Source organism: Myotis davidii, unplaced genomic scaffold (genome assembly GCF_000327345.1).
Source record: "Myotis davidii unplaced genomic scaffold, ASM32734v1 scaffold1176, whole genome shotgun sequence".
NCBI classification, from domain to species: Eukaryota; Metazoa; Chordata; class Mammalia; order Chiroptera; family Vespertilionidae; genus Myotis; species Myotis davidii.
The window spans coordinates 385,342-401,372 of record NW_006288437.1 but is presented as its reverse complement, the minus strand read 5'-3'; the positions used below and the strand labels follow the sequence as shown (position 1 = coordinate 401,372).

At 43.7% G+C, this 16,031-nt stretch overlaps 1 protein-coding gene across 5 annotated transcripts in view; it reads right to left on the bottom strand.

The window, feature by feature from the left end:
• The window catches only part of PIP4K2A (phosphatidylinositol-5-phosphate 4-kinase, type II, alpha), a 164,789-nt gene that overhangs the window by 28,338 nt on the left and 120,420 nt on the right, over positions 1–16,031 (bottom strand). For all 5 annotated transcript variants that reach the window (XM_006760310.2, XM_015561748.1, XM_015561745.1 and 2 more), the window contains exon 5: positions 4,724–4,870. In XM_006760310.2, coding sequence (XP_006760373.1) covers positions 4,724–4,870 — 147 coding nt within the window. The remainder of the gene's footprint in view (positions 1–4,723; positions 4,871–16,031) is intronic.

The following is a 16,031-nucleotide window of genomic DNA, read 5'->3' as shown; positions in this document are numbered from 1 at the left end:
CTCTGACTGCCTCGCTCCCGTTTTAGTTACTGATGATCACGTTCTCAGTTACTGTGAGTGGGGCCCCCGTGGTGCTTTCTGTCCCCCTTCTCCTTGGAGACCCCATCACAACACATTTACAGGCACCCCTTCTGGGCCAGGGGCCAGGGGTGAGCACAGAGCTATAAAGAGGGAGAAAACACAGTGCTTGATCTCAGCCATTTCCCCTCGACTGCACTGCTTTCCAAAACGATGCCTCAGGGCTCAGGTGGTCCCCTATGACCGAGTCCATCTCAGATGCTCTCAGGGGGCATTGGGGTGGAGGTCCAGCAGATAAATTTTCCTTTGTTTGTGGAAGATTTTAAAGTGAGAGAAAAGTTGGGAAACAAATGGCCAGTGAATTCCTAACTATGTCAGTACAAGAACTGCTTATGCTTTGTGCTCCCGTGACCACTGCGGTGCCTCACACAGTAATGCTCGGCGTTCACCAGATAAATGGCTGGAGAAGGATCACCAATTCCCTCTCTCCCTCCCCTCAGCACTGGACACCCGAACTACACGGGGTCAGGGAGCAATGCGTTGACCTGATTACCTCCTTCCTACACAGCCACGTATTGCCCTGGAATACTGACATTAGCCAATGATTAACAGAACTTACATGTGACTGGGGGGATATTAAAGTAGCTTCTAGATGGGCTATTCTTTAAAAAAATCAAAATTTTTACTCTATGACCATCTCCCATTTAAGCAGCTTAGTACTGATGAGGATGTGTGTAATGCACAGATGGGGAGATGTAGACTGAGGAGACGCCCCTAATGGGGAAGGGAGCTGAGACCAGGCCGGAGTCCCGTGTTACCTCCCCGCCCCCATCCACTCTCCATCCCCCTACCCCCTGGTGCTCAGCACTCCTGGGCCTGGTAGGTCTGAGAGACCCTGCTGCCAGCCCAGCGAAAGTGCTCACAGTTTCTTGGGGATATGTCAAGGGGTGCTGACCCACCAAATGAAGACGGACAGTGTGACTCGTTCATGAAGGAAAGCCTGTGGCCTGTTCCACACCGTAGCACAGGCTCTCCGCACTGCGGAGTCCAGAGGCCATCACTTAACAATGGTCTGTATTCGTTCCTTAGGGATCCTTGAATATGGGCCACAAATATCTTCCTTTGTTCACTGATTTCTAACAAAGAATGTCCCCAAATGAAAAAAAAAGGGAGGGGGAGCACTGCTTATGCTACTGGATAGAGGAAAAACAATTTATTCCTTTTTGTATCTTTAAACAAGTTTTTGGTCAGTGTTTTTTCTTTTTCTTCCTACAGCATATCCCTGTCTAGGATTCTCCGTAAGGCTTCATCTCTGTGTAAACACACATCATTAGCCTGTAAAAAACTCATCCAAGTTTAAATTAACTCAGAAGAAAAAAAACTAAAACAAAAAATAGAAAAGTAAAGTCAGCAAGTTAAGGTCAAGAGTTAGAGCCATGAAATGGTGCCAGATGTCCAGGTTCCATCACAACTGAAAGGACTGACAAAACAACCATTTATTCTATAAGCTAAAAAGGGAGATGAAACTATAAAGCCCAAAGCAAGCTAAAACTACAATATCCAGTTTACAAGTATAATTTATGTCAAGCTATATTTACTAGATACACTATCTTGACGTAAAGGGGGATAAAAAAGTAAGTAGGGCAAAAAATTTAATTTAAGGCACTTACTGACTAGCAGAATGGATAGATAACCAAAATTCATTGACCAATTCTATATGCTATACATTATGCTGCACTTGACATGTACATATTTCATTTAATCCTCACAACAACCCATCAAAGGTAGGTAAAATTATCCCCATTTTACAGATGAAGAAACTGAGGCTTACAAAGGTTCAACAACTTACACACAGCTGACAAGTGATAAAACCAGGACATGTGGCTTTAGAGGTCACTCTGGCGTCTCACATGGGAGAGTCAGACCAGTGAACAGAGCTTTGTGACAGAGCTGGTGTCCAAGAGCCCTGTGTGGCGGCTGGAATTTCCACCAGGGCAATTGCAGTGAACAAAGTGGCTTTGACTTGAAGACAGGACAGACCAAGGCTGTATTTGGAAAGCCTGGACAGTTCATTTGAACTCCAGAAGGTAGGAGATAAACCTAGACAATGTTCCCTTCCTTAGACCAACATTTCTCAAAGAGTGTGGTTCAGCACCCTGGGGTCCCAAGACCCTCTCGGGGGTCTGTAAAGTCAAAACTACCTTTATAATAATAATGAGATGTTATTTGCCTTGTTCACTGTCTTGATATTTGTGTGAATATTGCAAAACCAATGGTGGGTGAAACTGCTGGCAGCTTAGGACAAATCCAGCAGTGGTACCAAATGGTACTAGTAGAGTTTGTCATAATATATCCGTATCTGTATCTGTGTCTGTATTGTATCTATATCTGTATCTGTATCTAAATACACAAATGTCCTGAGGAAGCAAGGAAATTCATTTTTATTAAATCTTGACCCTGGGGTATACATCTTTTCAATATTCTGTGTGGGAAGTATGCATAAAACACTTCTGCTTAAAAAAAGAAATGGTTTAAGAATAGTCATTTTTGTGATGGTCTGAGTTATGAGTTGAACTGGCTAGTTTTTCATGAAACAACATTTTTATTGGAAAGAACAGCTGACAACCTATATTTATTTATATTTGGGCGTTTGTCAGATATCTGTTCAAAGATAATTGAAGCTTCTGGGCTATAGGCTATGTGCAGGGGTGACTGTGTGCTGCCACTTCACGGAAAAAAACTAATAGGACTTTGTAGCCGGTGGTAAAATCTCAGCTTTTATGTAAAAATTAGAAATTTTAAAATACCGATAATGGGAAGAGCATGTAACTCAGTGACCCCGTCCATTCCAAATGGCCAAAGCATGATGCATTCAGACCAATGCATGCAAACAGACCAATGGCTTCAAATGAAGAGAGTACAAAAGTTCACTGATGTGATTGCAGATTCCACATTCCACATAAGCTTTGACAAATTACCATTTGTCAGGTGTTTGAACATCAAAAAACAATATCCACAAATTTCCGAAAAAGTAATTAAAACACACGTTTCTCTTTTTTATTACATATTTGCGTAAGGCCCGACTTTCTTCATACACTTCAATAACAAAAGACTGACAATAGAACCAGATAAGACATTAAACTGTCTCATGTTTGATAAAAGTCAGACATTAAAGAGATTTGCAAAAATGTAAAACAATGCCACCTGTCTCAATAATTTTTTATTTGAAAGATGTAGTATTTTTCATAAAAATATGCTAACATGCAACTGTTTTATTATTTTAAATAGAGTATTTAAAAATTTCTCATATTAATTTCTAACACTGCAACTATCAAAAGACATAACCTACATAAGCACATTTTTTTGGGGGGGGTCCTCTTTTAAGAGAGTGAAGGAGTCTATGATAAAAATTGTGAGATCCACTGATGAAGGCCAACGTTTGATAAACTTTTTCTGAAAAGGGTAAGAGGTAAATGTTTCAGGCTTTGTGGTCCCAAACACTCTCTGAGATAACTACTCAGTTCTGCCATTACAGCACGCAGGCAACCACACACAGCACAGAAACAATGGCGATATTCCAATAAAACTTTGTTTACAAAAATGGCCAAGTTGGGTTTGCCATGCAGGCAGGTCACAGTGGCCAAATCCTAACTCGGACATTCTGCCTCTAAGTCAGGATCTGAGAAGGCAGATCATCTTACTCCCCTCAGAATTTCCAATGGTCACCGCTCACTCAATGTCTTTGAAGTAGCTTGTGTCAGGGTTGTTTCCTCTGCCAGGAATGTTCTCCCTCAGCTCATGCCTCGCCTCCTCAGGTCTGCTCCACGGCAGCTTCTCGATGAAACCTTACCTGACACCCTATTTAGAACTGCTTCCCTTCCCCCTTTCCCTGTCTTTACTTCTATCCATAGACCTTACTACTTCCTAATATACTATGTGATTTACTCACTACTTTCACTTTTTGTCTGTTTTAACCCACCAGAATGTCAGCTCCTTGAGTGAAGGTTTTCATCACACTATTCCTAGCATCTAAAAACAGTGCGTGGGCCCTGACCAGTTTAGCTCAGTGGATAGAGCGTCGGCCTACGGACTCAAGGGTCTCCCAGGTTCGATTCCGGTCAAGGGCATGTACCTTGGTTGCAGGCACGTCCCCAATGGAAAGTGTGCAGGAGGCAGCTGATCGATGTTTCTCTCTCATTGATGTTTCTAACTCTCTATCCCTCTCCCTTCCTCTCTGTAAAAAATCAATAAAATATATTAAAAACGGTGCCTGGTGTGTGGCTGGTGTTCAGTAAATATTTGTTGAATAAATGGTATCTCTAATATGTACACTATCTTAAACCCAGATAGTGATCGTTGGTTAACATGAAGGAGTACACTGCTAGTTGCCTGGTGGCTTTGAGCTCTGAGCTCCTACACGGATGGGGAACGTCCAGCTCAAGGGCCATAAAAGACCTGAGAAATCATCTGGTCTTGGCCCTGCCAAGGCATTAGGGGTGAGATAATTAAGTGTCTGACCAACTATAGCAGGCTAATTTTTAAGTTGGTAATTTTGTATGGCTCAAGAATGATGTTATAAATATACAAATGGCCCTGGGCAGAAAAAAGGTTCCCCACCCCCGTGTTTAGCATGATCATTTACAACATTTATAGTGTGGATGAGTTAGCTTAATTACTTAAGAAGAATTAATAAAATGAATCTCACCTTTAAGTCGTATTTCCTATATACAGATAAACGGTGGCTGAACACATTTCTTGTAACAATCACATATATTTCAACTCCATCAACATTAAGCCGGTACATGCCCAAGAACTGGGGAAGAAGGGTAATCCCATGACATTCCACTATATACTGCATAGGAGAGAAAGAAAAAGGAAAAAAAATTATCCAATCAAAAGGTGGTCTTTCAGATGTAAAATGTAACGCTTCTGCCTCTGGTGTTTATACAAAGTGACCCTCCAGCCATGAAGGTCCTATTTATAGAAAATAACCATGGTTATACTGCTTAATACAGGATCTGTGTTATCTATATATATAAAAGCCTAAGCGACCAGACGACTGGCCAGTAGCTATGACAACCACTGACCACCAGGGGGAAGATGCTCAATGCAGGAGCTGCCCCCTGGTGGTCAGTGGGCTCCCACAGCAGGAGCACCACTCAGCTGATAGACAGGCGCCAGACGCCAGGTTCACCGCTGGCGCCTGATGAGTGCAGCTGCACCAGCCTCTCCCGCAGAAACTCCCCCTGCATGCCCAAGCTGCGGCAGCAGCAGGCGCAGTGGGGTCGGGATGAAGAGTGCAGCACGACGCCCTTCTCCCTGGCCTCCAGCTGCTTCGTGCACTAGTTTGTGCTGTGCGGGATCAACGTGGACAGTGGGCTGGAGCCCGATGAGCTGTAGGGTAAGGCTGGGCTGTGGCGGCGTGGAGGTCCACTGATCCCCACAGGCCAGGCTGAGGGACCCCACCAGTGCACAAATCCATGCACTGGGCCTCTAGTATATTATATATATATGAAAATGTCAACTTTATATCCAAAGATATATTTCTTCCCTAACATTTCATACTAGTTTGTAAAGTCAAAACTTGGATATAACAGTGATTGATTCTTTCTATGAGTCCTTTAAAGTGAAATTACACTCTACTGAGGGTTTCCATCTTCCTTCCCCAAAGCCCTGATAATGACTTATGGGTTATCTTTGCTTTTTTCCTTTTTATAAAATAGTTATATTGCTTGAATTTATCTCTTTTCAATGAACAATTTAAGAATTAGAATGCCCTTTCAAACTTCCTAGTGATAAACACTGTCTATCATCAACTCTTGATAATATTAACCATCTTAAGAGGTATTAATAATAAGATGTTTTTTTATTATTAAAGATGAACAGCATCAGTATGGTTAGATTTTTGCCACCTAAAGTTTGACAGATTTTAACCCTTTTTGGTCCAATGTCAAAGCTGACTCGACAGACCAGTTTCAAAAGATACCACACTATGAAATGTTTTAAAGAATAAACTCTTTGATTGAACATACTTAATAATATAACCAGTGAATTTTTGGTCTAAACTTTAAAGTAAGAACATTAAAAAGTTCAACATTCAAGCCTGTCAATTAATTTGGACCAGACTGTTTCAATTCCAAAAATAAAATTGGACCGCAAAGAGTTAAAGATGCTCCTGCCCCGCCCTCCTTTTTAAAAATCTTACTAACCATAATTGAGCTACATTTAAATGTTTTTTCCTTTTTATTAAATTTATTGGGGTGATACTGCTTAACAAAATTATGCAGGTTTCAGGTTCACAATTCCACAACACATCATCTGTATACTGTATAGTGTGTTCACCACCCCAGGTCAAGTCTCCTTCCATCACCATCTATACCCCCACTAGAGGCCCGGTGCACAAAATTCCGTCACGGGGGGGGGGGGGATGTCCCTCAGCCCAACCTGCACCCTCTCCAATCTGGGAGCCCTCGGGGGATGTCCTACTGATGGCTTAGGCCCACTCCCCGTGGTTCTCTGCTCTCTGCATACCTGCCTGCTCAACGCCACTGCAGGCCCTGCTACCTGCTCGCCACAGGGGACTGGGGCACTGCTTGCCCCTTGCCCCCGTGGCAAGGGCTGAAAGAATGGAGGACTCCAGTGGTGCCGAGGGGACTGGGCGCCGCCATCTGTGGCTCTGGGCACCGCCATCTTTTGTCACAAAGTGACAGTCAATTTGCATATTCCATCTTTATTAGATAGGATTCCCTCCTCTACCTCCCCTCACTCCCTCTCCCCCCAGCAATCCTGACACTGTTATCTGTGTCCATGAGTTTTTCCCTCTCTCTTTTTTCTTGAGCTACATATTTTAATTTGATATATTTTCTGAGTATACTTTCATCTCAAGTTCTTAATATGAAGTCAGATCAGTGAAACATTTTTCCACTTCTTTCCTTTAAAAAAAAAAAGTAAATTAACTTCAGTTTTGTTAACAGGAACTAGGTGGTGAAGAGGCCCTGGCTCCACTCTGCTCTAAAGAACGCAGCGGGGTTGTTGCCCCTCAGCTCTGAAGAAGATGGTTGGATGGGCCTTGGAATATGCAGGCTGTGGGAGCCTACATTGTGCTACATTGTATAGTAAGCCCGGTGGGAAGAACACAGGTTTGTGAGCCAGAGAGATGTGCATGTGTCCTGGTGCCTCCATTTGCCAACTGTGGGACCTCAGGCAAGTTACTAAATCACTCATCACTTCAGTCTCATTTTCTGGGAAGTGGACACCATAATATTTACGTGGAGGTTATTGTGAGGGTTACAGATAATAGTGTGTCAAAATACGCCACTCGGTGCCTGTGGACTCTACTATAGTCTTCCTCCTATTGCAGGTGACAATGATAATAACTATTATTTCATTCAAAATTCTGATAAGAAACTTACAATGTTACACCTACCTGCTGCTTTATGCTCCAAACCTACTCACAGACATGTACTGTGTCTACTCTGAGGGAAACCCTGTACAGGTGTTTTGGGGTCCCTCAGGGCCCACACCAGATTCAGTTGGCCACTTACGCCCGCTTTGTGCTCTTCTGCTCAGATTATTCTCATCATGGCTTATCTTTGAAAAGTCCTGCCAGTAGATGTCTCTTTGATCAAAATCTCTGTACAGACTCAGAGTGCATACTAACCATAATTCCTGTTGACGAGTATGTTAAAGAGATCTCTGAATGCTATACAGGAAATCACTGACAATCTTTTCTTTTTTTTCCCAAGGAAAAACACACATACAGATTACATTCTACAACTCCTCTACCTTTAAGATTAAATAAATTACTACATATTAAAAATAGGCAAATTTGAACTACTGTGTCAGCAAATCTCATTCTCAAAGGCATGGCTCTCCTATGAGACTTTGATGACCACCTTGAAAAAACAGATTTAATAACCTTGCAACTCCTAAGTATATGAATAAATACAAAACCACCAACCATATCAAAGCCTACCATATTAGATTCCAGCAGTGCCAAGCTGTAGTTGGCGCCAAAGGTTTAGAAAACATTTACAAGTCAAAACTTTGCAGAAGAAAATTCTACCCAGTGACTGAATTTCTGGGTGGGGGCCCTGGGAAAAAGGTGCACATTCATGCAGTGAGGCAATTTCATTGGGTCTGTGAACATTGAGGGTGGGGGGAAGGGGGTCACTGTACTGCATGTCCTGCAGGTGGTTGCTGATACAAAGGGGACTGAATGTTAATCCTCTCTGATTCTTCTCCAGCTGACCCAGGAAATGCTGTGCACAAACCCTAATTCCATGGGCAAATCCATAAGAATTCCTACAACAAGGGAGTTGGAGGCAATTCCGCAACCCGGGGATTGGAGATGCAGGGTCACAGCTTTAGCTGGGCTCTTGACACGACTCAGCCACATCACGCTGCAGGGAGCTCTCTGGGTCCAGCTCCGCAGTCAACCTCCTCCATATTTGTAGGAGAGGGGTAATAATAGTACTGGGTGTCTAGGGTTTTTGTAAAGAATGTGAAGAGCAAGAAAATGAGACTGGGGGACTGCCAATGCCTCAAGAAGGAGCACGATGAAGCCAAGGCCCAGGAGTGAGGGGTGGAGAAGGAAGGGGGCCAGAAAGGAAGACTGCCGAGGGCACCCTATGCATTCCTAAAATGCGCTCTGAGAAATGGATTCTATTTTAAATGCATAATGTAAACTCCCAAGTTCAAGGACTCATAAAGCAAAGACTTTCCAAAAATGAATAATGTTGCATAGTATGTATGTGTTTATACTAGTAAAGTGAGGCAATCTTTTGTAAATATAATAAAAATATTGAAAAATTGCATTTCTCACTCTTGTTGCTTTTAGGATCAAAACTCTGAGCACTTTCCCATCAATAACTTAAACATTATTAACAAATTAATTAACTTGTAAATAAATGCTTCAAAAATAATAAGAAAAGGTGGAATTGGGGGCACTACAATACCGTGCCTTCTTAAAATAATAATTTGGCACAAGCATCTTTTTTGGAGAGCTACAAAACATCCTCAGCATCTGTTGATTTCTTTGTAACATTTTTAATTTGATCAGAAGACAATCTAAGGACTCTCTGCTTCCTCCCTTCTGCATGCCTCATTTCCAGACTGCAAGAATGGAGAACTAACCACTTAATCCTTCAGGGTCACTCTTTAAGAAAGGTAAACGTATTTCTTTCACTTTCAACCACTGCCTGATGTGGCCACAAGGCAGTGCTTCCCCACTGGCAAGGGACAAGATTAACACGAGTGTGAGTGGTGCCTGCCATCTGCTATATTAATGTCTGTTCACAGACTCAACAGGTGCAGTGCTCCAGTGTGTCCTGCCAGACTGCTTTCTAGAAGTCAGATGCGTCTGAGGTCCCAGTGGAGATATGGCCACAAGTGGACCAAACTCGACTCTGGTCATCTATGTGTGGCTCAGAAACTGAGCCCACATCAGACAAGAAAGATGGTTCATTTGCGAGAGCACAGGCTGAGTATATACAATTCTAAAAAGTGTTCCTCTCAGTGACCCCTCAAAAGGTGGCATTTTCCCCAAGGCGTTCCTATCTGTGGCACAGCGAGGCTGGTATGTCCACCCCTCTGGGCTCTCTAGATGACCTGCAGCCACATTCTTCTCTCACCTCAAACGGAGCAGCTCTGTTTGGTACCTGGGCTTCCAGAAGCTTGCAATTCAGAGATGTCACTGAGCTTTCATCTGAATAGGCAGTGAATATTTACTCCCAAATTTTTAAAAAGTGAACTTGATAATCATCAATTCTTATGCTTACTATATGGGGTTAAATCAGTCACAATTATTCTTGGGGTCAGTGTCTATATTCTCAGTGTTGAGCTCATGAATCACCTATGTTTGCATTTTAAAATATCGTCTTCATTACTTTTAGCTTTGGCTTTCTTTGTAGCTGGAAACCTCACACTGCCTCACTCTGTTATTTATCATGTAACTAGAGGCCCAGTGCATGGATTCGTGCACCGGTGGGGTCCCTCGGCCTGCCCTGTGCACTCTTGCAATCCTGGACTCCTCGGGGGATGTCAGACCTCTAGTATGTATATAAGATCTTTGGTTAATCTCTTCCTGCTCTCTCCACCGCCTCTTCTCTCTGAGATTCATCAGTTTGTTCCATGCCTGTGCATTGAGCATCTGCCCCCTGGTGGTCAGTGCACATCACAGCTACTGGTTGAACGGTTGGACGGTCACTTAGGCTTTTATATATAGAGATGGCTTCTGTTTTATTCAAAGTGCTCTCAATGTTGGCAATGTTTTGTCTGTAACCTGTGTTCCAACACTAACAATTTTTACTTCTGTCTTTTCAAAACTCTATGTATAAATGATTCCATGGTGTCATCAATAAATGCAAATTCAATCTCTTCATGAATCTTCCTGAGTACTTTTTCCTGTATAACCATGGCTTGTCAGAGAACTGTAATGCAATGATAAATGAATGTGGTGAAATCAGAATTAAAAAAACATAAAATACAACAGCCACAAGATCTGTTCAGTGCCTTGGTAGGCACTGAACAAGAATAACAAATATTATGAATCCCCAATTTGTTGCTCTTCTCATGCAAAATGAAATGCCATTAAAGGATTCACAGCTGACTGAAGATTTCGGCGGAGAGGACTCTAAGTGATGTACTGCATCAGATAAATATTTATATCTCCGCATGACAGTGTGAACCTGGGCTCTGGCTTTTGGAAATTGCTGTTATTATCACGTTTCACTCATTTTTTTTTAGGGGCTTGAAGTGACAATTTAATATATCATTGAATTAATACTTCAATGTAAAGTCTTGTTTCACTTAAGTGTTTTTGAAAGGTTAAATAATCTCTAATCCTTATTGTGTCTCTGGCTATGTTTATAGATCACTACAACATGCTTTACATGAAATAAAGAAAGAAAGGAAGAAAGCAAGAAAAAAATGAAGGAAAGAGAGAAAAAAAGCAAGTCAGCTAGCCTGAAATTAAGGATTGCTTTGTTTTAGAATGACCAAATAAATAAATAATCCAAATTTTCTTTGAATTGATATTTTGGGATAATGGTCTATAAGTATCCTATCTAATAAAGATGGACTATGCAAATTGACCATCACTTTGTGACAAAGATGGTGGTGCCCACAGCCAATAAGAAGGGAATATGCAAATTGACGACAAAGATGGAGGCAGCCGGGCCGGGCAGCTCTGGGCCGGAGCGAAGGCAGAAAGGTGGCTCCGGGCTGGAGCGAAGGCGGTGCCAGCAGCCAGCGGAAGGAAGGCCCATTCTTGCATGAATCTTTGTGCACTGGGCCTCTGGTCAGTTAATAAAATTTATTTTGGCCTCAAATAGTTTTAAAAAAAAGTAAAAAAGAGGTAAAGATGACCACATGTAAACTGACATAAATACTAAACTATACTGCTTTTCTTAAATTTAATAAAACTAGGCTTAAAAGAAACATTCTTCTGCAGTGTTTACAAACGTTCTTAATATTGAGATAACGCAGAATACACCTAAAATGTAAACATTGATGTCCCTAATTCTATTTGTTGTCTATATATATAAAACCCTAATATGCAAATAGACCAATTGGCGGAACAAATGAACAATCGAACAACCAGTCACTATGACGTGTGCTGACCACCAGGGGGAGTGAGCAGAACATGGCAGGCATTGGCAGCAGGCAGTAGAGCATGGAACATGGTGGGCATCGGCCGTGGTGGGAGGGTGGAGCAGGTGAGTGGGGGCACCAGACCAAGGTGGGGCACTGGTCGCTGTTATTGGGGCAAGCCTGTGGAGGTTACTGAAAATTCTTTCCTCCCACGCACTGTGGTCCCACTGGGCACTCTCACCTGCTGCTGGTGCCGGCCCCGCTCGCACCCACTGCCAGCACCCGGCGCCAGCCCTGGTCACTTAGCGCCATCAGCGGGTGTGAGTGGTGGTTGCCGGCTCCAATTGCCCCTGAGAGCTTCTCTATCTCCCCCTGTTCCTGAGGGGCGATCGGGGCAGCAGTGCACCTGCTGCTGGTACCGGCCCCAATTGCTCCGCACCACCAGTGGGTGCAAGTGGGGCCGGCTCTGTCAGCGTGTGGGAGTGGTGGTGGTGGGAGCAGGTTTGCCGGAAGACAGGAGACCAGGGTCGTGGTGGGAGGGGCTGGTTGGGGCGCAGAGGATGGGCCGAGACCTGCCCCTGTGCCCACGGCAGCCTTGCGGCTCACAGTTCCTTTCAAGGTGCACGAATTTGTGCACTGGGCCCCTAGTACTATAATAAAAACCCATAAATAACGTCATCAGTTAAAGATGAAAAGACTTTGTAAAAGAATACTCCATCATAAGTACGCACGGCATTTCCTCATTATCTACATTGAACTGCAGAATGGCTGCTCCCGCATCACCCCGGTGAAGAGCTCCGAGGGGCCTGCTGCCCAGCTGTGGAGCAGTGGGCTCCTTCCTGTCACTTTGCCCAGCAAGGGAGCTCCGGGATGGAGTACTCCAGGGCGCCCCCCAGGTTGGCTGCAGCCTGGCCGGGCCTGCCTGGCAGTGCGGTTTCTCCCTCTGTCCAACCCTCTTCTTCCCCACACAGGCTTTGATCCCTAACCAGTGTCTTGACCCCAAACTCCGTGTGGGCTTCTGCTTAGGCAAGTCACTCTGACTGAGTCAGCAGACACAAGAGGCAACAAATTCAGGCCCAGGAATTTCAGAGGTTAGGACTTTCCGGAACAGAATTTGAACAGTTAGGCATAAAATGTTTAAAGAAATAAAGGATATGATTTCAGAGAGGTGCATATAACAAGAAACTATTAGGAATGAACTGGCAGATTTTCAAAAATGGAATATTTAGGGGCAAAATTATGATTATCGAAATTAAAAAAAATCACTGGACAGGTGAGACAACAAATGAGAACAGGTGAAGAGAGAATTGGGACTGGGAGACAACACAGCTGAGTAATTCACCCAGAGGCAGGCAGAGGTGTTTGGAGATGGAAAACGGGGAAGAAAAATTAAAAGATGCTGAGGCCAGACTAAGAATGTCAAATACGTCGCTGCTGAAGAGACAGAGGAGCGAATACAGGAGCCTGGTGACGGATGAAGAGAAAAGAACGACGGAATTTCCAGAAGCAGGAGACAATCTGCGGCAGGAAGAGCATTCTGTGAGAGTGCGGGCCGCTCCGCTCCCTGGAACCCGGAGCCAAAGGCAGGACCTGGGAGCAGAGGGCTGCTCCTGCCTCCTGCCTCCGTTAGCCAGCAGCCACTCGGTCTGCAAAGTGGAGTTTCCAGGGGCGCTCCCTATGCCACAGGGACCTGAGATGGCAAACACCTTCCCGGCATTTCCAAGAGGGAAGCAGGAAAGGCACCTGCAGCTTCGGCTGGCCCAGCGGCTCTGCGGGGCGCCTGCCTTTGGTCACATAGTTCTTGGTGCTTAAAGGACTTAATGCGTTAATGGACTTCTGGCATTTCAGTTGACCTCTCCTCCAGGTGGGGAACTAGAAAGCTATAGAGCAACTCCAGGGTGTTTCTCCTGTGCCAGAAAGCAGGCACGGCTTTGCCACGTTCTGGCGGCTTCATCAGCGTCACTGGGGAGTGTCAGACACAGAACCTGGTTTTCACAGAATGCGTGGTGTTCTGTCTTGGATCAGTTTAAGAAGCTCTGATATAGAGTGTAACTTTTTCTCCTTCAGTGTCACACCTCCAGATTTCTTATTTTAATTTTTGGCTTTGATGGTGCCTTTTCCCTTAGTTTTCCTCTATTCGTGGCTACTTCTGCTAATGAAAACGCCAACATGACGGTCCTTCATAGCAGGATAAAAAGATGTACTCCAGGAGGGTTCGAAAATCAAGCACTCACCCTAAAATCCTTACTGAAGTTTGAGGCACTAGCATGTTTATTTAATAAGGAGTTCAGATTTTTTAGTCATAACTTCTAGATTTGGCTCGTTACTAATCGTTTCCCAAATACAAAGAATAAGAAAAGATTTTTAGGTTATTTATCAATTTGATCATTTTACAAAAAGAAGCAAATAAATTTAACTCTGCATTTCAAAAACTTAAAAGTTATTAATGATATTTTCATCATCTACACTGTCATTTGTTCCTGCCCATAAAAAATTCTAAAATATTATTGACATTGATTCTTAATTTTAATTAAAGTAAAAGCTACATGACACCAAAACTCCCAATGAGTTCAGGTCAGTGAAAAAAAAAATCAGTCAGTTTAGAAGAAATCAGACATCCAAGTAGGTTCTTGACTAATTTTTCCTGTTTGAATGCTCTTCTGACATTGCTTAACTAATCAGTTGAAAGAAAAAATCACCATTTATAAGACCAGAGTTTGTTCTAGCCTGACAGAAATTTGAAAAAATGGGTATTTACACACAAACTTTAAGTTATTTTCCCAACTATAAAAAAGAGGAAACCTAATAAAAGAAAAGAGACATAAAAGTCTGCTCTGCTTAATGTAAATGTTTGATTGGTCTCAGAAAAGATGCCGTCCTTTCTTAGAATAGAAATTAGGATAGGATTTGGGAGCAGATAAAGACTGAGGCAGGATGCTGGAGCTCAGGGTGTAAAAACCTAACCCCTTGTGGTTCAAATCTTCTAATTGTGCCGCAGTGCCACACTCTACCAGAAACCAGGCCCCCTAGCGGACTTAAAGAATTAATGAAAGAGTTAAAGCATTGGACACCAGGCTGTGGGAAACTGAGTAGGTATTTAAATCTCTTATTCAGTCATTATATAGCACTGCACATGTCAGACACTGTTCCGAGCAGGTTACACGTGTCAGTGCACCTAAGCAGCACGACACAAAATGAAGGAGGCATTATCACCCACATTTACAGACAGAGAGGCAGGTGTAGAGAGGTCACGCAGCCAGTTAGGGGCAAAGCCGGGCGTGAAGGCGTTGCCAGCTCCAGAGTCTGCGCTCTGAGCCACCCACTCCTCATTGCTGGGGAGGTTGGCTTGCCAGAAAATTAATCCCAGGAAGAATTTATTTAAATATCTAGTAATGTTCCACTCCTCCAGAAGCTGGCCTTATGGTAGTTTTAATCATCCAGAATACAGCTGCAACTCTGGGTATATTTCATTAAAACAAAAAGAAGAAAAGAGAAGAGAAGAAAAAAGAGAAGTTAAGGGCCATCAAGTATCCAGAGTTTGCCCCACAGGAGACACCCTCACTGGGAGCCGGTCCCGTTTACTGACGTGCACTTTGAACACGCCTAATTACCTGTCCAGATCGCTTCAGAAGCACAGCAAATTAGAAGGTAAAAGCAAACAAAAAACCAAGAAGAAATAGAAGAATTGACAGTTACCACTAAAGCAAGAGACAGAAAATTTCTGTGACTAAATATAAATCCTAAAGGTAGTCTAGGCCGACTTAAAGTAGCAAGAAAAGGTCTCATCCCCATCTCAAATGTCTCCGAGCATCGCCGAACAGAACAGAGAACAAAGCGTGGAAGGACCTCTCCTGGATGACAGGCGGCGAGGCCTGTGTCTGATCGCATGGAACAGCTACTCCGGAGGACGCACCGGGCTGAGCTCACCCCATGGGATATTCATCAACACCTTGTTCGAGAGTGGCCCAGGAGCGGGGCAGCTTGAAGAACTGTCAGATCCTGCCCGGGGCCAGCTGGCAGGGCGCTGGGGGCCAGTGAGCGCTGCACCCTCCCTCTGCACAACTGCGCTGGCTAAATGTCAATTATATGCTGGTGTGGGTTCCGCAGCCTACACTGATGACTTTTTTCAAAGCTCTATGACACTCCTGTGTGCTGCATGGCTGGCTGCAAGGATGATGTGTATCATGTCACCTGTCCTCTCTGTGGGGAATGTCTTAGAAATAACCCTGTCTGACCCGAGTACCAGGAACAGTTACAGGTGTCCTCAATACCCGGTTCTTCTGTATCTTCAGGCGCAGCAGCCGTGTAACTGATTTACGCAGTTTCCCTTTCCACTTTGGCTTCAAGGAAACTGGGGTCAAACGAGTGTTCCTCAATGTAGGACGCTGATCATTGTGGCATGAGTTTTAGGCTCATGCCAG